General features: G+C 57.8%; 1 protein-coding gene and 1 long non-coding RNA gene across 12 annotated transcripts in view; one reads left to right on the top strand and one right to left on the bottom strand.

The window, feature by feature from the left end:
* Positions 1-14,507, top strand: LOC147583070 (uncharacterized). Of its 6 annotated transcripts, none has more exons than XR_015245063.1 (4): positions 1-145; positions 5,498-6,889; positions 7,038-12,819; positions 14,169-14,507. It is a non-coding gene; the product is annotated as an uncharacterized LOC147583070 (long non-coding RNA). The 6 variants fall into 6 exon arrangements; XR_015245066.1 differs by having other exon boundaries at positions 5,498-5,688; positions 6,843-12,819; XR_015245062.1 differs by having other exon boundaries at positions 2-145; positions 5,498-8,434; positions 8,954-12,819.
* FLNC (filamin C) overlaps positions 3,953-19,971 on the bottom strand; it is a 27,547-nt gene continuing 11,528 nt past the window's right edge. For 2 of the 6 annotated variants that reach the window (XM_086690632.1, XM_086690624.1), the window contains 35 exons: positions 19,291-19,434; positions 18,948-19,071; positions 18,652-18,812; positions 18,355-18,445; positions 18,091-18,260; positions 17,753-17,870; positions 17,401-17,663; positions 16,412-17,009; positions 15,587-15,760; positions 15,317-15,479; positions 14,876-15,036; positions 14,040-14,207; positions 13,837-13,960; positions 13,235-13,391; positions 12,970-13,159; positions 12,761-12,784; positions 12,391-12,638; positions 11,864-11,944; positions 11,463-11,562; positions 11,073-11,213; positions 10,675-10,803; positions 10,409-10,582; positions 9,620-9,781; positions 9,303-9,506; positions 8,732-8,884; positions 8,525-8,647; positions 8,169-8,411; positions 7,708-7,977; positions 7,470-7,607; positions 7,127-7,242; positions 6,427-6,559; positions 6,156-6,332; positions 5,787-6,005; positions 4,975-5,184; positions 3,953-4,850 (listed from right to left, as the gene is read on the bottom strand). In XM_086690632.1, coding sequence (XP_086546758.1) covers positions 4,663-4,850; positions 4,975-5,184; positions 5,787-6,005; positions 6,156-6,332; positions 6,427-6,559; positions 7,127-7,242; positions 7,470-7,607; positions 7,708-7,977; positions 8,169-8,411; positions 8,525-8,647; positions 8,732-8,884; positions 9,303-9,506; positions 9,620-9,781; positions 10,409-10,582; positions 10,675-10,803; positions 11,073-11,213; positions 11,463-11,562; positions 11,864-11,944; positions 12,391-12,638; positions 12,761-12,784; positions 12,970-13,159; positions 13,235-13,391; positions 13,837-13,960; positions 14,040-14,207; positions 14,876-15,036; positions 15,317-15,479; positions 15,587-15,760; positions 16,412-17,009; positions 17,401-17,663; positions 17,753-17,870; positions 18,091-18,260; positions 18,355-18,445; positions 18,652-18,812; positions 18,948-19,071; positions 19,291-19,434 — 6,039 coding nt within the window. In that variant the 3' untranslated portion in view covers positions 3,953-4,662. The remainder of the gene's footprint in view (positions 4,851-4,974; positions 5,185-5,786; positions 6,006-6,155; positions 6,333-6,426; positions 6,560-7,126; positions 7,243-7,469; positions 7,608-7,707; positions 7,978-8,168; positions 8,412-8,524; positions 8,648-8,731; positions 8,885-9,302; positions 9,507-9,619; positions 9,782-10,408; positions 10,583-10,674; positions 10,804-11,072; positions 11,214-11,462; positions 11,563-11,863; positions 11,945-12,390; positions 12,639-12,760; positions 12,785-12,969; positions 13,160-13,234; positions 13,392-13,836; positions 13,961-14,039; positions 14,208-14,875; positions 15,037-15,316; positions 15,480-15,586; positions 15,761-16,411; positions 17,010-17,400; positions 17,664-17,752; positions 17,871-18,090; positions 18,261-18,354; positions 18,446-18,651; positions 18,813-18,947; positions 19,072-19,290; positions 19,435-19,971) is intronic. The other 4 variants (XM_086690638.1, XM_086690652.1, XM_086690644.1 and 1 more) reach the window with 3 other exon arrangements.

A 19,971-nucleotide genomic window follows, 5' to 3' on the forward strand; every position in this document is an offset into this window, starting at 1 on the left:
ACGTGCGGCACCACGGACTCACGCAGGCGCGTTCCATCGCTCGTTCAGTAAACCTGTTGAACCTAACGCTGTTAGACCCTGAGACCTCAGAAGAAAACACGTGGTTTCTGTTTTCGAGGGTAAGGTCCGAGCCTGAACCGTGCACGTAAGTCTTTATGGCACACAGTTAACGACCAGTACATATTTGCTTAGATAAAAGATTGAACAAGTTAATGGTGACACTGACTAGGGAGGTAGGGTTTCAAGTGAACAGGCAGTTACAAAGCGGTTGGTTAATGCTAAAATATGAGAAGTACACGGAAGCATCCACTGAAGGTGTAACTAACCCACAGAGGGGTGGGGGAAGGGTGCTCAAAGAAGGTCGCCAGAAGGATGCAGGGGATAGAAATAAGGACAAGAGAGTGTTCTAGGTAAGAGGAACAGCATATGCAAAGGCTTAGTGACTAGAGAGCACGAGTGCCCTCAAGAAGAGTTAAAGAATCTGGAAGTTATCCTGAGGACAAATTATCCTGAAGCCACTGGAAAATGGTGTCCTGAGGCAGGTGTTCTAGAGCTAGTGCTGTCCCGGTGTTGTGTGCAGAGGCAAGACTGCAGGAGGATACCACTGTGGTAAGAGATAATGGTGGCCAGAACTCAGGCTGTGATAATGGGAATGTGGAGATGGAGTCAAGAGATACTTAGAGACAGAATGGGCAAAACTGGTTTTCAGATTGGATGTATTTGGGGAGTGAGAGACCCAGGTGACCCCTGGCTTTCTGGCCATTGCAACTGGGTGGATGGCAGTAACATTCCTGAGAGAGTAAGCTCTGTGAAATACAGACTGAAAGAGAAAGGTCCAGCTTTCCTCCTCCATTTTAACAAACAGGCATCCTGGTGTTCAGCATGTGGTTTGTGAGTTTAGAGTGCTTGAAACCTCCAGATGGTCTCATCTAGTGGTTATTTGTATGATTGGCTTGGGATTTGGGCACACCTGGTTTGAATCTTGGCCCCACTATTTAGAGGCATGATTTTTGGGTTTATCAGCAAAATTTTCAAGGCCTTGAGTTCTTCAGATAATAGTATGCCCACCTGATAGGGCTGTTGGGATTAAGTGAGATAGAGCCCTTAAATGTTCAGCACCCAGGGCCATACTGTGGTTGGGGAAGAGCAGCTGGATGTCTGTAGACACACAGGTGGAAGGCAGCTGATGCTGAGGAGGCCAGCAGGCCATCTGGGAAAGTGCTCACATCTGGAGTTAGTGGGGAGGGAGGGCAGAGAATGAGGAAGGGTGGGTGTAGAACCACCCGATTTAGTGCCTGGCACAGAACTGGCCCACAATGGTCACAGATGGCAGGGTACTTAAGAAAATGGATCCTGCCTTTAGTGGTTATAACAGGTGAAGTGAGGAGCTGGGTACATTTATCATTCAACCAGCGTTTATCACATGTGGCCCTGAAGAGGCTGAGGACGCAAGATAAAGTATGATTTCTGTTCTCAAGGAGCTCCCTGCAGGATGGAGGGGAGGGTGAAAAAAATATCACGGGGAGGAGGTCAGACATACAATAAAGAGAGGCCCTGGTGGGGCACCTGGGTGGCTCAGCCAGTTAAGTGTCTCACTCAAGTCATGGTCTAGCGGTTCGTGGGTTAGAGCCCCATGTCAGGCTCTGCACTGGTGGTGCGGAGCCTGCTTAGGATTCTCTCTCTCTCTCCCCCTTTCTCTCTGCCCCTCCTGCATGCTCGTTCACTTGCTCTCTCGAAAGAAAGAAATTAAAAAAAATAAAGAGGCCCTGGAGGGGCCTTAAGGGGGCAGGATTCAGAGCAAGGAGGAGGAAAGGAAAGAAGAAACTTGAAAAGGAGCAAGGAGGCACATAGGCTACCGAGTAGAGCGGCGAGGAGGGTAGTTCAGAGCTGGGCCACCACTGTGTGCTGAAATGTCCAGGACAGGTCTAGAGGTGAGGGATCAATTGAGTGAAATGCTTCTTTGCTCTGCTCTAGCTACTGAGTTACTCATTTGTCACACCTGTCTGTATTAGACCTTCCAGGGTCAGGGAGCCCAGGCTCGTGGGGAAGAGGGTCTGTAGACACAAGGTCACAGATCAGTGTGATAACACAGGCATAGATGTCCCCCTGAGATGGTTTGGGAGCTGGGGGGCAAATCCAGGAGGGGCAGAGAGGGGGCCAGGAAGATGAGGAGAGTGGAGAGGCAAGGGTGTTGCCAGGCACTGGCCCAGACTGCCTCGTGGGTGCCCAGGAAGCTAGAAGCTGTGAGAGTTCGAAGCGGAGGGTATGGTGGAGAGAGGGCACACTGACTCAGGACTTCTTGCGTGAACAGGTTGGGGAAGCTGGTGTGTGAATCTTCTACCAAGGCCTTGGTAGAAGAGTAGATGTTACCCTGGAACAGGAGGGAGCTGTGGACTGGCCTCAAGCCAGAGAGGGGCAGATTCCTATAATGTGAGCCTCTCAGGCTGCAGTGTGCAGGGTGGGCCGGGATGGCTAAGGGGAGGGGCTGGCAGGCCAGTGAGACTAGTTAAGAGGCTAGTGGGCCAGGGAGATTAGTGGGCCAGGAAGGCTAAGTGACAAGGCTGTAGGGCCAGGAAGACTAGTTCAGAGGTTGGTGACCAGAGAGGCCAAGTGAAGTGACTTTTAGGCCAGGGAAGCTAGTAAAAGGCTAATGGGCCAGGGAAACTAGTTAAGCACTGGTGGAACAGGGAGACTAGTTAAGGGGCTGGTGGGCCAGGGAGGGTAAATGAACAGATTGCTTGGCCATGGAGACAAGTGAAGAATCTGGTGGACCTGGGGGGCCAGTTAAGAGGCCAGTGAATCAGGGAAGTTAAGTTTAGAGGCTGGCAGAGCAGAGAGTCTAAGGGAAGGGGCTGTCGAGCCCAGAAGGCTAGTTCAGAGGTGGTAGCCAGGGAAGCCAAGAGAAGAGCCTGGTGGGTAAGTGAAGAGGCTGGTGGGATAGAGAGACTAGTTTAGATGCTGATGGGCCAAAAAGTCTAGTCTAAGAGCTGGTAGGACAGATACTAGTGAAGAGGCCAGTGGGCCATGGAGACTGGTTAAGAGGCTGATGGGTCAGGGAGACTAGTTCAGAGGTTTGCAGGCCAGGGAGGCTAGTGAAGATGCTGGTAGGCCAGGGAGAATAGTGACTATGCTGATGGGCCAAGAAGGCTAGTTACAAATAAGGTACTTGTGAGGGGGCTGGCAGTTAGGGAGACTAAGAGGCTGGTGGGCCAGGGGGGCTAAGGGAGGAGGCTTGTGAACTAAGGAGGCTAAGGGAGGAGGCTGTGGGCCTGGGAGACCAGGTAAGAAGCTGGTGGCTGGGGAGGCTATGAGAAGAGGCTGGTGGGTCAGAGAGGAGGCTAAGGGAAGAGGCAAGGGCCCTCAAGACTTGTCAGTGGCCCGAGGGCCAGGGAGACTAGTTCAGAGGTTTGCAGGTGGGGGAGAACAGATAAGCTGGCGGACCAGGGAGACTAGTTAAGAGGCCAGGGGAGCTAACTGAAGAGGTGGTGGGCCTAGGAGATGAGTTCAGAGGTTTGTGGGCCAGGAAGGTAAGGAAAGAGATCAGGCTAGGGTGACTAGTTAGGGGCTGGTTTAGGTTGGGGTCCTGAGCAAGGTCCGAACTGCTGGTGGGGCCAGAGCAGGTCCAGATCTGACCCTGGACTTAGCTGGATTAAACGTTCCAGGGTTTGCGTGGAATTCTGCCTGCCTGCTGGGTGAGGAACATTCCTGTTGGAGTCTGTGCTGTTTTAAGGACCTAATTTGTTGAGAGTCGGAGGTCAGGCTAAAGGGAAGCCTGCCAGTAGTCACAGGGCAGTCTTCCAGAACACAGTGTTCACCTCCCTCTCCCACCCACCAGCTCTCTAGGAGTCTGAGAACCAGTCCTTGGTTCTTTCAGGTATTTCACCAAGATCCCAGGCCTTACCAAATACATGGTGGCCACCCATAGAAAGCACATGCACAAGAACAGCCAAGCCTCTGCGACAGGCCAAACTTTATTTGGAGTTTTCCACTTACGCGACTCCCAGCAGAGCCGCATGACATGTGCAAAAGTCTCCCCAGAAAGCTGGGCCTCGCAGTGTGTAAAAAAGGCCCCCCATGGGGCAGAGCTGTGCAACCGTAAAAAAAAAAAAAAAAAAGAGAGAGGGAGAAAGAAAGCAGTCCTCCAGGAAGCCTGGCTGGGGCAGATATAAATCGCTGTGGGCCAGGCCACGTGCCAGCGCTGCTGCTGGTTCTGGGTCTGTTTTCTCCTCCGATTGTGCTTTCTTTTCCAAGTCCTTAACACTCTGGGGTCGTGGCCACCAGAGGGGCCAGACACAGTCCTTAGCAGCAAGGTGGTCTGGCCGGCAGTGCGGTTTGAGGGTGCCCTCTCTCACACACGCAGACACCCCCAAACACATGCTTCCCCACTGGCCTCAGCCCTCCCCCAGCCCACCTTCGTGTCACATTCACGGGAGGAACACTGCCCTGAGACAGACAAAGCCCTCCAACCCCTGGGGGCATGGCAGGGTGGGGAGGCTAGGCCGTTCACTTCACACCCCAGGGCAGGTGTTTGTGGTATCTGATTCTGTGCGTGTGCATCTAGGTGTGGTACGTGTGTTTGTGTATGTGTGTGTGTGTGTGTGTGTGTGTGTGAGTGCATTGGCCGGAGGTGGGGGCTGAGGCTGGGGGAGGCACTTCAGGGATTCAGGGCACGTTGACTTTGAAGGGGCTTCCGGGAACACTTTCGTCGCCCCACTTGACAATGAGGATGTAGTCCCCTTTCTCCTTGACGGTGTAGGTGACATTGTAGACCCGGTTCCCCATGTGCTTCACGTACACCTCCTCACAGGGGGTCTTGGGCCCATGCACGCCCACCATCATCATGTTGGTGCCTGGAGGGGGAGACGGAAGGGGCTGGCTCACACCAGGGGCCCACAGCCCCATGGTGCCCCCCACCTGCCATGTTCTTGTGCACTTGCCCACTCTAGGAAACCACCCTCTCCTCCCTTGGCATGCCTGCTTTGCTGCAGTCCACGGTGAAGGAGTTCTTCTGGCCCACAAAGGCCTGGGACAGCCCAGGGCCCCGTGTCACCACCTTGCTGGCATCCGAGGAGAACTTGGGGATGGAGCTGTAGCTGGAGCCACGGCTTGAGGAGGATTTGGTCACGGTCTCCACCAGAACTGTGGATGTTTCATGAAGGCTGTGGCCTCCAGACAGCCGGGGACCTGAGGGACAGCGTGGGGTAAACACAAGCTGGGTCAGAGGCCTGCCTTCCTGAGGCAGCAGGCCCTCAGCCAGCACCAACAGCCCTGTGGGCCACATCCCTTCCCCGCTGCAGCACCCAGAATTCCTAGTGAGCCCGGCTGTGCACACATCCTGAGACCCTGGGCCTCTGATGGCTCCAGCCCTGGCACGGTCTGGGAACTCAAGTCCCAGGGTTAAGAGTCTTGCTTTAAAAAGGAACATATATCCAACTGATCCTTCACACTGCTTCCAAAAGTAAAGCTTGCCAAATGTTTACTGAGCTTTGTGTTTTAGGAAACCAGAAACATATGAAGAAAGTTAAGCTAAAGCTTGGGAGCCACTGCAGGGAAAAATTAATCACGTGACAGACAACAGTAAAGAAGAAGGACTTGATTTTCAAAAATGATTCTCCGTGGTTCCACAGAATGGTGTGCCGTGCAAGGTCAGGCCCACTTTATTCCTGGTAAGCTGTCCGTGGATTTTAGGTCAGACTATGACTGAATATGAATGGCTGCTGGAGTCATCCAAGCTGGGTTGAGCTGCAGGCTGGGCTGGAGGGATGTCCCCCACCCCGGCCACTCACCTGAGACTTTGGCCTTGAAGGGGCTGCCCACGATGTGCTGGGGGCCACCGTACTTGATGGCAATGAGGTAGTTGCCAGGAGCCATGGGAGTGTAAGTGACAACATGGCCCTCAGGACACTCCCGACAGTCCAGCTGCACCTTGGAGGGGCCATCGATGGTGACAGACAAGGCCCCTGAGCCCGCATTCAGGGTGTTGACAATGAACTCTGATGACACGCCTAGGGACCAGAGGTAGCAAGGCGGTAGGTTGGGCCCTAGGCTCCGAGAACAGACCTCTGCAATGACTCAGCCTTCTGGGACAGGGCAGTACAGGACCAGAAGCTGAGTGCCCCAATATCGGACCCTCCTCCCTAGCCCCAGGCACTCACCAGTAGTGCCTCCCTCAAGTCCAGGACCATAAGCTGACACCAAGCCTGGGTCCCCAGCCTGGCTCTGTTCCCCAACGCGGATCTTGAAGGGACTGCCAGGGATGTGGGCACCGTTGAACTTGACATCAATAGAGTGGACGCCGTTCTCGTGGGGGATGAAGCGGATGGTGTGCTTGTCTGTGGGGCGGAGGGTTGGTGAGTGAGCCTTTGTTCTTCCCCTCCCCGTCCCAGAAGGGCCTGGCATGGGTGGGCAAGGCCAGGGTCAGCTCACCGCTGTCCAGCTCAGAGACGTAGCACTCCTCCACCGCACCCGAGGGCGTGTGCACCCTTGCATCAATCACACCCCGAGCACCATTCAGCTGCACCGCAAAGGACGCCGGCTGGTTCACCTTGAGCCCTGTTTCCTGCAGAGGCCACAGCCAGTGCTCAGAATCCTGGGAGGGTCTGGAGCACTGCTGTCTGCAGCCTGACACTGATCCCAACCCCAGCCTGGCCCGGCTCAGGGAGGCTCTCACCAAGGCTCCCTTGGGAGGGGAGGGGGAGGCAGGGGCTGGGCCTATGGCCTTGGCATCTGCTAGGAGGTGGGCCCACTTGGCTGTGCTGGGCACAGTGGAGGATGACATGATGTATCCTGTCCTGACTAAAGAGATAAGATTCAAACACTATAAAGCAGGTCAGTGCCCAGAGGCGGAAGGGTGTGGCCTAGACTGCCCTGGGGAGGCTCCCTGGAGGAGGTGAGTCACTGGGGAGGACTTGAAGAAGCACAAGGAGGCCAATGGGGGTGGGAGTGTGAGAAGATGATCCTGGGGTGAGGCATGGCGCCCCCTGCTATACGGATACTGGGAAAGAGGGAGAGACATCTGCCTGACTGTCTCTTCCAAGGTCACTGCTAAGCCCTGGACACATGGACCTGCCTTCACCTCCTGCCTATCTCTCAGGATGGCAGAGGGGCCCCACCCCATGGCAGATACCTGGAGGCTGGTGACAGTGAGGCGGCGAGCATCATCTGAGAGGGAGGCCACAGGTACCACAAAAGGGCTATCTGGTATGTGTTCATCATTGAACTTGATGGAGACCTCATAGTCACCTGGGAAGAGAAGGCTGATCAGGACAGGCTCCTTGGGCCAGGGCTCAGGTCTGGAGACAGACTCGCACTCCCAGGGGTGTGGGGTGGAGGAAGATGGGGTAGAGAAAGAGCAGGGGCCCAGGTGAAGCCGGAGTTCTGTAGCCCATCTCTCTGCTCTGGTCAGCGAGCAGAAACCCAGTCTGGAAGGTCAGGCAGGCCCAGCTCCCACCTCCATCATGGACACCCACCTGGTTCCTGGACAACATAGGAGACCCCACAGGAGCCATCTTTTCGGTCCTCAAATGAAATCTCCGCCTTGCTGGGACCCTCCACGGCAATAGACAGGCCTCCAGCACCAGCTTCTCGGGTCCAAATGCTGAATTCAGCTGGGGACAGGGAAGCAGGGCAGAGGCAGTTCTTTAGCACGACTGCCCATCCTGCCAGCTGCCCTGCCCCCACCCCCTCTCCTGGACACCTGCCCCTCACCTGGCACACCGGCCACACCTCGCTCCAGTCCTGTGCCTCCAGCCCGCACTTTGTGGGCACCACCTTCACCCAGCGGCCCCACAGTGAACTGAAAGGGACTGCCAGGTACATGCTGGCCGCGGTACTTGACGGTGACTGTATGGGGCCCCATTTCCTGGGGCACAAAACGCACACTGTACGCGCTGTCTTCTCCCTCGACAATCTCTGCGGCTTCCATCTTGCCCGATGGGCTGGTCACCTGTGCAGTCATGTCCTGGGAACTGGCCTCCCCTGCAGGAGGTGGGATGGTTAGGCTGACGCTGGGGCTGCCCCCAGCCTTGGACCTTCCCTCCCTCCCTCAGTAAGACCCCTCCCCTTCCCAAAACACCCTGGCCAGTTGCCCGTGCCCTCCCCATCCTGTCCCAGGGGACAGAAGGCCCAGCCTCCCTGTGAGGACCCTGGCCCAGCATGGCCCTGCTTACCCTCCTGCTGCCGGGTGATGCTGCCAAAGGAGCCCAGGCGCTCCCGGCCCAAGAAGTCCCCGAAGACCGCGGGGAAGGGGTCTCCACCAACCTGGGTGGACTCCTCTACCCGCACCTCACGCTTGGTCTCTCCGCCGCGCGTCTTGCTGATCTCCGTGCGTTCTGTGCGGGTGTATGTGTGGCTGCTGCGTGTGAAGGTGCGCGTCAGGCGCTCCTGGGCAGACACCATCTGGAACCAGTTCCCTGTGGGGCACGGAGCAGTGGAGGTGAGTGTGCCGGAAGGACGGGGCCCCGTGGGGTAGGCTCTGGGCCCGCTGCCCTCCCCCGAGCCCTGCCAGGCTGTTCCTGGCTCCTACCTGGGATCTTGAGATTGAGGTCACAGGTGCTGCCAATGGTGGCAATGGAAGGTGCCTGTCTCCGCCGCGTGATGCTTTCCTTCATGCGACCCTCACCGGTAACCTTCACAGTGAACGGGCTTCCTGGAGGGGGAGAGGCGGGGGGAGCGGATGGCTCAGACACCGGCCTCCCGGCCTTTCCCTGCCCAGCTGTGGCCCAAAGCTTACCAGGCACGTGCTTGTCAGCAAATTTGATGTTGATGATGTAGGTGCCAGGCTCAGTGGGGCAGTAGGTGACTTTGCATGTGCCATCTTCCATGTCCTCACAGTTGATGTCCACCTTGCTAGGGCCTTCAATACTCAACCCCAGGCCCCCGTAACCTGGCAGGAAGCAAAGGACACGTGTCCCTCAGGCCCTGCCACCCTGCTCTTCCCGCCCCCCCACTACAGGCTCTGTCTGGACCAGGCACCCAGCATGTATAACCACCAATGAAAGCTGGCTCTGTGGGAGGAGGGGTAAGCCAGACACTGAACCAGACAGTCCGGGATGGGCAGTATGGAAAATTCCCCCAGGTGGGCCTCTTGGGTTCCAGTGAGTGAGGGACAGTCAGAAACTTAAGAGAGCTGAACTTTCTCTTAACATTTAAGAGAAATGACCTGGAACATGTGCTTTCCCTCAAATGGACCCCAGAATGGGAAGTCCAGGGAGGAGGCGATGACTAAGGGCTGCTGGGCAGGAAAGTTCAAGTCCTTGTTGGAAGCACCAGCCAAAACAAGGGGTTTCTGGGGCGAGAAGCACCTGCGTTGCGAGTGTCCACGATGAACTCCGCCACCTGGAAGGTGTGTCCCTCGGACAGGCCCTTGCCCCAGACCCGCACCTTGCTGGCATCTCCGATCTCAGATGGCCCCACCAGGATCTTGAAGGGGCTGTTGGTGACATGCTTGCCACTTTTGCGCACGCTTACCACGTGCTCCCCAACCTCCTTCGGGGTGAAGGAGATGCCTGTGGAAAGGGGGGTGGTCAGGCATGGTGCCCAAGGCCTGGCAGAGCACCCCTTCCCAGCTCCTTTCAGGTCTTGCTCTTCCTGAGGCCCCTCCCCACAGCCCCACACTCACCAATGTGCCTGTTGGGCAGGCGCTTCAATAGGCAGGGCTCCTCGTTGCCTGAGGGGGCGCGGATGCTGGCAGTCAGCAGGCTCAGGTCACTCTCCGTGATCTTCAGTGACACATCCGTGGAGGTGCCCACATTGAGCTGTGATGTCCTCATCGAGTCATCGCCTGGTGGGGGAGTTTGACATGTCAGGCGGTTAGGACTCCAGGTAGCGTGTTCTCATGGGGCTCAGGAGACTTCCTGGCAGACCCCGCTGGACTCCACAGACCTGCCCACCCAAGGGGCAGAGAGGCCGAAGGCCCAAGAGAGCCTGGTCTTCATTCACGTGTTAGCTGCCAAAGCTTCCAGACGGGCCCCCTACCCCAGCTGCCTTGTGGATGCCTCCGGCCCAAATGGGATAAATCCCTAATCTGTATATTTTAATCACAAGTCACACAGTTTCATGGAACCAAAACACTAGACCGGTCGGCACGGATCCCTTACTTGCTATGTGGCTCTGATCAAGTTGCTTAGCCTCTCTGGGCCTACCAATCTATCAAGGAGGTTTATCAGTATCCTAACTTCATTAAGAGTTACTCCAAACACTGAGATGATGTATTTCAAAGCCTGAGGGGTGGATATTTCTCACCTGCTACAGGGAATGGAATGTTCCTGATATTTGTACAAAAATGCCCTCTTCCACCCAGAGGGGCCCCTACGCTAACAACCCTTGATTACTTGAACACACTGGTCTTGCACATCCATCGTGTGCTGGGGGCGTATACTGGAGGCCTGGGTGCCTACTTCCACCTCACCTGTGATCTTGGCCGTGAAGGGGCTTCCTGGGATGTGCTTGTCATCAAAGCGCACGATGATGCTGTAGTCTCCAGGCGCTGTGGGTAAGTAGGATACGGTGCAGGTGCCATCCTTGTTGTCCTTGCAGGTGATCTCTGCCTTGGATGGGCCCTCCACAGCCAGGGACAGGCCCCCTGTAGGGGGAGGTGGGGCTGAGATCAGAGGTCCTGCCCTCATCCCTGCATCTGGCCTCCTACTCCAGCCCTCTGCCTACAGCTCCCCTCACCTTCCCCAGCATCCTTGGTGACAATGGTGAAGGTGGCCGGCTTGTTGACCATGCCATGGCTCAGGCCTGGCCCATAAGCACTCACATGGCGGCTATTGATGGCATCCACATAAAACTGCAGGGGGCTTCCTGAAGGAAACAGAGAAAGGGGACTGGGTCAGTAGTGAAGACGGGAACTGCTTGAGCCCAGCACGGTCCCAAGTGCCTTCCTGTGGCTTCCCTGTCTGCTGTGGGGGTCTGTCTGATGGAAGCCTGCCTCCCACCGAGACACCAGCCTCCCCAGGGCCTGGGGGTGTGTGCTGTGTCTGCACACAGCAGGTGCACAGTGAATATTTGTCAAAAGAAGGCAGGCAAGAATGAAGTCACTGTGGGTTCCTCTCAGCCTGGCCCCAACTTACCAGGGATGTGGTTGCCGTCATACTTGATCCCCATCTGGTGCAGGCCTTTCTCGGTGGGTGCATACCTCACCGTGATGGTTCCATCCTTATTGTCGGTGATGTTGGGCCGGGCTGTTTTCCCAGAGGGCATCCGTACCTCCCCTGCCAGGGAACACATTTATGTAGGGGACCCTGTTTATCCTACCACAGCCCACCCTTTCCCTGCTGTCCCAGGCACCATGAGGTAGCCTGGAGCAGTGAGATGAAGCCCGAACTGGGACACACAAGGCTCAAGTCTTAATTGCAGCCCTGCCCAACTTGCTGTGTAACCCTGGGTAGCTCACTTCCCCCCTCTGGCCTGGAAGAAGTCCCCACTCTGAGCTCTCCTGCCTTGGGGCCCCCGGACAGTACCTGTGAGTTCCCCTTTCTGCATGGTGAAGGGGATGACCAGGTTGAAGGGCCTAAGCATGGACTCCATTGGCTCTACAGGCACCACTGGCTCCTCTGTGGCCTGGGGCAGGGGAGAGGAACAGTCATTGGCTGGGGAAGGCCTGGGGAGCTTGGCCTGAGTCACAATTGAAGTCAGAGATAGGAAAGAACAAGATGGTTAATGGTGAAACCAGAGTGGCAGGAGAGGTGTGTCAGCTGCAAGAGAAGAGGTGCCGTGCTCAGCTCAGGGATGTGTCTGCCCAGCCTGACTCCCGCCTGCTCCCCAAGATGGCCCCCAGACCATGCCCCAACCCTGGCCACTGAGGATCAGAAGGAAGAAATGAAGGAGCAGGAGGAGGGTGATGCGTGGGAGGCGGCAGTACCCAGTGTGTGGGGTAGGTGCCGGGCCGGTGCGGCTGCAGCACATCGGGAGGCTCCTCCACGTGGGGCATGGGGTCACACGCCTGGGAGACAAGGCACGGGAGAGCATGGCTTGTTACCCGGTAGGCCAGTTCATGCCAGCTCGAGTGAGTGAGAGCGGACTCAGAGAATGGCCCAGAGATCTGAAATCTCAGCCTGCCCGTGAGGCAGTATGAATAATTTGAGTGCTTTGCCCTCTAGAGGGCTTCATCGTCCCGCAGGGCCACCTTGGGGGCATGTATAGGGACAGTGGGCCTGAGGATCAGAGAAGAACATGGCAAGTTCCTCCAGAGAGAGCCGACCAACCACTGGAGGGGCCAGAAAACGGGCTGTGCTCAACTCCCAAGTTGGGAGGCTGTGGGAAATCAATGGCTTGACTCTGGAACACTCTGGGCCCAGAATCTATCAGGTGTGCGGACAGGTTCGTGATTCCTTGCCGCTGCTAAGAGGGCCCATCTCCCCAGCCAGTGTCCAGGGCCTTGGAACTTACCAGCACGTGGAAGGGGCTGTTGGGGATGTGCTCGCCTCCAAAGCGGATGGTGATGACGTACTTGCCCGGCTCGGGCGCTGTATAGTAGATGTCAAAGGTACCATCGTGGTTCTCAACCACATCCACGTCGAGCTCCGCCCCATCCGGAGTGGATACCGTGCATGTCACCTTCCCCTTGCCTGCCGCCTTGGCGTCCACCGTGATCACTGTCTCCTCCCCGATCTGGATGCGGGGTCCCAAGCAGGCACCTGCCACCCAGAAGAGCCAAGCCAGGTTGAAGGTCTCTGGGGGCTGTGCTCAGTCCCTCTCCATTCCCAGCTGCCCCTGCCACCTCAGCCCACAGTGAGAAGAGAAGAAAAAGGGCACTCACCCAGGCCATGGCCTCCAATGGACACTGGAAACAGAGAAGAGTGTGAGGCCACGTAGCTGGTGAGAGGGGGTGGGGGGGTGGGGGCAGGGGAGGTGGGAGAGGTGGGCTCTCTGACCAGCAGTCCCCTGGGGACTGGGCTAGGGACCTGGAAGAGCAATGAGGGGTGCTCGATGGTGAGCAGGGGCAGAGGACATGGGGTGGGTGCCTACCTGTGACAAGACACTTGCTGGCATCCCCAGTGGGCAGGGCGTGGATGCGGAAGGGCGAGTAGGGGATCTCGTCGCCGCCATACTTGATGGTGATGGTGTACCGGCCACTCATGTCTGGCAGGTAGGACACAGTGTACGTGCCATCCCCGTTGTCTCGGATGTTGGCTTTCTTGGGCTTTCCCTCCGGGTCCTGGGGGAGAAGCAGAGGTCAGGGCCTGCCTGTACCCAAACCCTGACCGGGGAAGCGTACTACACATGGACTCACCAGGATCTGGACAGTGAGCAAACCCTCACCAGCATCCCGGGCATCGATGGTGAACTCCACGGGCAGGCTGGCAGGGATGCCAGAGGCGTTGAGGCCGGGGCCGCTGGCCCGCACCTTGCTGGCATCATGGGCAGGAAGCACCTTGATCTTGAAAGGGCTTGAGGGACAGAAAGGATGGACAGTTGGCCAGGGGTCTGGGGGGAGGACTCTGGGGCGGGGAGGAGGGGGCAGACCACATCCTGAGTTTTGTGGGAGGATTACCCGAGGGTACCCATGACAGACCCTAAGAATTCCTGCATTCCCAGTGAAGATGCTGTGGTCAGTTTAAAGAAGAGGGTGCAGGAGGCCGCCTTCTCCCAAGGCACTCATTTTGTAGCTACGTGGTGGGAAAGCCCGGCCCAAGGAGAGCCCCTGGGGCTGTGCTGCCTGTGTGGTGACAGGCAGGGAGCCCCAAGGAAGAGCAGCGGGGGTGGCTGAGCCGGAGACCGAATGAGGCCAAAACGGTGGGGGGAGGGCACCCCCAGGGCCCTGCCAGTGGCCGGCAGGTGTGGCCCCAGTGGGAGCGCTCAGCCACAGCATGGGAGCCCAAGAGTGCTTCTCACCTGCGTGGTACCTCCTGGTCGGCATACTTGACGGCTACCGTGTAAGGCCCATCGGTGGCTGGGGTGTAGTGGACAGTGTGGGTGCCATCTCCCTTGTCACGCACCTCTACAGGCTCGGCTACACCTGAGCAAGGGGGGAGGGTCAGCAAAGCCTCCTGGTGCCCCGCCCCGCCTCCTTCCACCCTGCCCCAGACATTCGGTACCTGTGGGGCCCAGCACGGCCACTTGCAGTGGGGCCCGGCCGGCTTGGCTGCAGTCCACCGTGAAGGTCTGGGGTACCCGGGCCCTGACACCGGCCCCCAGCCCCGGCCCTGAGCACTTCACCTTCCCAGGGTCCACCACATCCTTCACCGGCACCCGGAACGGGCTCCCTGCAAGGAGAAGGACATCAGCCCCTACCCACCTGCCTAGAAAGGTCTCTGACACCAAGGAGGCAGGGGAGAGGTCTTCCCTGCCTTCCCTGCCTCTGAAATACCCTCAGAGAGGCCAGACCAACATGTACAAATGCTTAGGAACTTGCTCATAAACGGGGACAAATAAACTTGGCTGCAGACTAAGGTGGGGCAAACCTTATTATGTGCTGGGCCACAGGCCTGGAAGAAGACCTTCTTAAATTAATAAAATGCTAAAAATGGATTATTTTAAAAATAAAATGCACTTTTGACCATGAAGTTAGAAAAGTTACGGTGGAAAAAAAAAGTCCAATTTCAGCATGCCTAAGCTCTGCAATAACAGGAGACACGACCTGCCCAAGCAGCTCAGTCCTGTTCTTTGCAGACAGCGCGAGAAGGCACGAGAGAGAGGCTCTCCTCTGCCGGCGAGAGTGGCCTGGACTGTGCCTGAGTGACTGAACCCGTGAGGTCTGGCGCTCCAGGCAAAGGGCCGGGACGCCAGCCCTGGGCCTGTGGGAATGAACCGAAGGGTTGTCCCATCAGCAACGATCACTGCCCTGCCTCTTGGCCACAGCCTCAGCAGCCACACGTTGTCACTGATGCCTTCCCTGCACAACCCTCCCCCGCCACCCACTCTCTCTGCACACCTGGGATGGGCCGCCCCCCAAAGGTGATGTTGACGTCGTAGTCTCCAGCGGTGAAAGGGATGTACTCCACGGTACAGCTACCATCTTTGTTGTCCTTGCAGGACATCTTGGCTTCTGAGGGGCCCTCGATGGCTAGGCCGAGGCCTCCGGTGCCAGCTCCCCTGCAAGGCAACACCCTTCTCAGCTCTGCTAGGAACGGTGAGTAGGGAGAGGGAAGAGCCGCTGAAGGGGGTGGGTGGAGGACAGAAGGCAGGCTGCCAGGTGCCCAGCTGAGGAGGGACAAAGGGGCTGATCTTGAAACACCAGGGGAGGTAGGCTCCTGGGTCACCCTGGAGAAGGGGTGGGATGAGGCGCACACCGGAAGGACAAGGGAGAAGGGTGAGTAGCTGGGATCAGGGTGGCTACAGCATCGGTGTCCAGATTAGGAAAGGGGGAGGATACCTGGTCTCCACAGTGAAATGGTTGGCCTTGTTGACCAAGCCGCTCTCCAGGCCAGGCCCAAAGGCCCTCACGCGGGTGGGGTCACAGCCCTCGGTCACGCCCACTCGGAAGGGGCTCTTGGGCACAGCTACGTCATCATACAGGACCTCCACCAGATGCACGCCTGGAAGCCAGCCACACAGGGCGATCAGGGTGTGCACAGCCCCTAGCACCCCATCCGCACTGAGAGTCATCGGTTCCCCACCGTCCCTGCTCGGCCCAGGTCCTCACCCTCTTCATAGGCTGTGTACTGCACTCGGTAGGTGCCGTCCCCGTTGTCTGTCACATAGGTGTCCGTCTTAGCACCCGAGGGGTTGAGCACACGAGCTGTCACGTGGTTCCCACCTGTGGCTGTTAGGGATCTTGCATCCACAGTGAACTCAGTGGTCACCTCACGCAGGACACCTGGGTCCCAGGAAAGGAGTACTCCGTGTGAGTCAAGGGCAGCCTCACATAGTCGCTCATGCCTCCACCCTCCCCAGCTTTCAGGCTCTTGCTCTTATCTGCTACTTCCCAGCCTAAGCCCAGCCACCCTCTGCCCCCCCCCCCCGCCCCCGTGTGCTCCAGGCCCCTGCTTCGCTCCCATCACCACCGTGTGATACTCTGTTCATGTCAGGCACCCCACCAGGCTGTGGGCCCTTCAAGGGTGGGTCTGGGTCTTCTGTCTCCCTTGACCTTCCACTGTCATGCCTCGCCAGGGGCTGGCCTCCAACAGGTGGCCACTCACACTCACTGAACTGGGCTGAACTATCTCCTGACCTTCTACCCAAAGCTTTCCCACTCTATTCTCTACACTGGGGTCCTTAGCTTTCTCAGATCAGGCACCTGATCTGAAAGCTGGGATCTCCCCGGAAAGACGCACATAGGCAGACAGTTTTGCCACATGAGCAGAGGCAAAGCTCCATGCCCAGCCTCTGGCCCTTGGCTCCTTCTCTGGGGTACCTGAGTCTTAAGGGCCCTCCTTTTACCTCTGCCTTGGCCCTCCCTGAGCCCTCAGCCCTGCTCCCTCCCACTGATGTCCAGGGCTCCCTGACCAGCTCCGCCTCTCTCACTCACCGTGAGGCTCCACCCCGGGCCCTGAGACCTTGACTCCACTGGTGTCGACAGCAGGCTGCACGTGGACGCGGGTAGGGAATTTGGGGACAGGGTGCCCGCCATACTTGATGGTAATTGTGTAGGTGCCAGGAAAGGCGGGGCTGTAGGTGATGTGGTAGGTGCCGTCGGCATTGTTGTGGATCAGCACCTCGGCCTTGACACCGGCGTCCGACAGGATCTCGATGGTCAGCTCAGCCTCGCCAGCCTCCGAGCAGTCCACTGTGAAGGTGGCCGCCTCGCCAGCCTTGCCACGCTCCAGGCCCGGCCCACTGGCCCGCACCTTGCTCGGGTCGAACACGGGCCGGATGGTGGCCTTGAAGGGTGAGCCAGGGATGTGGGCTTCGGCAAACAAGATGTTGATGGTGTACTCGCCGGGCTCCGTGGGCAGGTAGCTGACAGCACATGAGCCATCACCGTTGTCCTGGCACTCAATCTTGGCCTCACAGGGGCCCTCCACAGTCAGCCCCAGGCCGCCCGTGCCAGCCCCCTTGGTGTCAATGGAGAACGGTGCCGGGGTGCCTACCAGGCCGCCCTTGAGACCAGGCCCATAAGCACAAACCTAGGGAGAGGAGCAGGTATATAGTCTCCTTACATCCGGCCTCTCCCGTGCCTGGTCTTCGTGGCTCCCCACCCAGCTAAGCACCTTTAACTGTAGCAGCTATGACAGGCTGAGTCCTTACAACAATTCTAGATGAGGGAATGGAGGCTGACAGATTAAATAGTTTGTCTCGGTTAGTGAAGCTGGAGCCCAAGCCCGGTGTGATCAAAGGCCACACTCTTCATAACTAGGCTGTTTCAAAGGCAGGTCCTGAGATGGAGGGATCACCGTGGCCTTGGACCCAGGGCTGTAGTCATTCCAGGTACACGGGCCCTCTTGCCTCCGTGACTTATTCATTTTCCCTATAAACCCTCAAATCCCAGCTCCCTTCAACTCCTATCTCCTTACTTACCTTGGAGGGATCAGGGGGCAGGACACCCTCCACAGCAAAGGGGCTACCGGGCACTGGGTGACCGTCGTAGGTGATGTCCACCTTGTAGGGTCCCTCCTCAGGGGGCATGTAGCGCACGGCCTGGGTTTCAGCTCCGCCCCCAGGCTCCAGCTTGCAAGGGATGGGGCGACGGGAGGGTGAAGTCATCCGCACATCCAGCTGCCCTTGACCACCAGCCCCACGTGTGTTCACAGAGAAGGCCTGTTCTTGCCCCACAGCCACCTCTGCAGAGAGGTCAAGGGGCACAGTGAGCAGAGACTCCGGCCCACCCCACAGCACTTCTCCCTTCCAGGGCGGCTCCTGCCCCACTTACTGCTGTTCAGGCCTTGAACTTTGACTTTGCTGAGGTCCAGTGGGGGTGCCACATTCACCACAAAGGGGCTCTTGGGGACAGGGTCCCCACCGTAGGTCACCGTCACTGCCATGTTGCCCTATCGGGTACAAGAAGAGGTTAGAACTGGGTGGCTTAGACACGGCCTGGCAACATGCCCTTGGCCGATGTGGACCTCGGGCTCAGAGTGGCACAGCCAGAGAGGCTAGGTGCCAGGAAAGGGCCAAGACGACCCAGAAGTGGTCCTAGGAGACCGGCGGAAGGAGATGCAGGACCCTCGTCAACCAGGATGGGTGGGGTGGGGAGGAAGCGGGACACACCTGCTGGACGGCGGTGTACTTGACGGTGTAGGAGTAGTCATGGTTGTCGATGATTTCAAAGTCCCGAACGGCCTCACCCTTGGCAGCCCCGGCAAAGTGCACGTCCAGCTTGGCCTTGCCGGCTCCCTTGGTCAGCACCGTGAAGTGAGTGGGCTTCCCGACTTCCACACCTGGGGAGCCCACCCCAAGACAGCGGTGAGGGCCTGGTGGACACCTAGCATCGATCCCGGCCCGGCCCAGCCCAGCCCCCGCCCAAACGCCTACCCGTGCGGTTCAGCCCAGGGCCCTCAGCTTTGACTTTGCTGGCATCGTGGGATGGGTCCACCTTAATGTGGAAGGGGCTGGCAGGGATCTCCTGGGTGGAAAAAAAAGATCTGGTCAGGGTAGGCAAAGGTGGCTTCTGAAACAGCTCCTTTGTTCCTTCTGAGGCCCACCACCCACACACAGAAAGTGCTCTGTCGATGGCTGCGCAACTGTCCCCAAAGGACAGGATATGAAGCTGCGGCTTAGGCTTGGAGGCTGCAGGCCACCAGTGACGGCCAGAAGCCAAGGGTAGGGTACCTGGTTGGCAAACAGCACCATAATGGTGTAGCGGCCGGCCCCTGGGGGGGTGTACTTGACTGTGAAGGTGTCATTGTCGTTCTTGATGATGTCAAAGTCGATGTCAGCTTCTGCAGGGCCCACCACTCCGGGAGCACACTTGATGCCGATACTCACGTCACCTGAGGGGAGGCAGGCACAGGGCCATGAGTGGGTTCTCAACGGCCGCCCCCACTTAGCTAGAAGCAGGATCTGGCCAGAGTGCAAGCCCCACCTACCCAGGCCCCGCCCACTCCCCTGACCACAGCCAGGCACACCTTGCCCAGCCTCGCTGCAGTCCACGGTGAAATAAGTAGGCTCGTTGGCCTTGAGGCCCGTCTTCTCCACGCCTGGGCCATACACCTTCACCCGCTCGGGGTGACTGCCTTCTCCCACGTTCACCTGTCGGGAGGAGGTTGATGCTCAGCCCAGGGCCCCTCCCACAGGCCCCATACCCCATCACTACCCGCCCCGGCCTCAGCAGGACCAGCCTCAGCCTCTTTGTGGGTTTTGAGGTGGGGAGTGGAGACAAGGGCCCAGGGACGACCAACATCTCCTGTATGGGGCTCCACCCTCCCTCTGGGACCCCAGGCGGCAGGGGGGCAGGACAGGAGGACACACCCGGAAGGGGCTCTTGGGCACATTGACGCCTCCCCAGGAGATGATGATGGTGTGTTTAATGGGCTTGGTGGGCACGTAGGAGCAGCGGAAGGTGCCGTCGCCATTGGGGATGACCATGATGTTGACAGGGCAGCCATCAGCATCCTGGGGGGGGGGGTGGGTAACCAAACGAGAGTCTTAAGAACACTCCGGCCTCCTCAGAGCACTGACGCCCTCTGCTGGCCTCAGGCAGCCCTCCTCACCTACTGCCTCAGACCTCAGGCCAGAAGAGCCCAGCGCCACGTGCTATGGTGGCGGGGAGCACGCCCTGGGAGCCATTTGTGTGGCCCAGCCTCCCAGCCCAGGCATCTGCAATGTGTTAGCTGGGAAAAGGCTGGGTTAAATCAATGTTTCTAAAATTGAATAGTGAACACGTTAAAGGAAAATCATCCTCTTGAACCCAAGAGTACATTCATTAACTTCTAGGGATTAGCGGACAGCAGCATGAGAAACGGACTTGGGAAGTCAATGTCATATTCAAATCGTCTTTCAATTGCAAAATTATTAGTACAAAAAAATACACTTTTGGTAAAATATGTTCATAAGGTTATCATCAGAAAACACAACATTTTTAAGTTTCCCATAGTTCTTTTGGATCCGTGAGAGTCAAGCCGGGCCAGTGACGCTACAATTTCCTCTACC

Source organism: Puma concolor, chromosome A2 (assembly GCF_028749965.1).
Source record: "Puma concolor isolate L17-30 chromosome A2, mPumCon1.1.hap2, whole genome shotgun sequence".
NCBI classification, from domain to species: domain Eukaryota; kingdom Metazoa; phylum Chordata; class Mammalia; order Carnivora; family Felidae; genus Puma; species Puma concolor.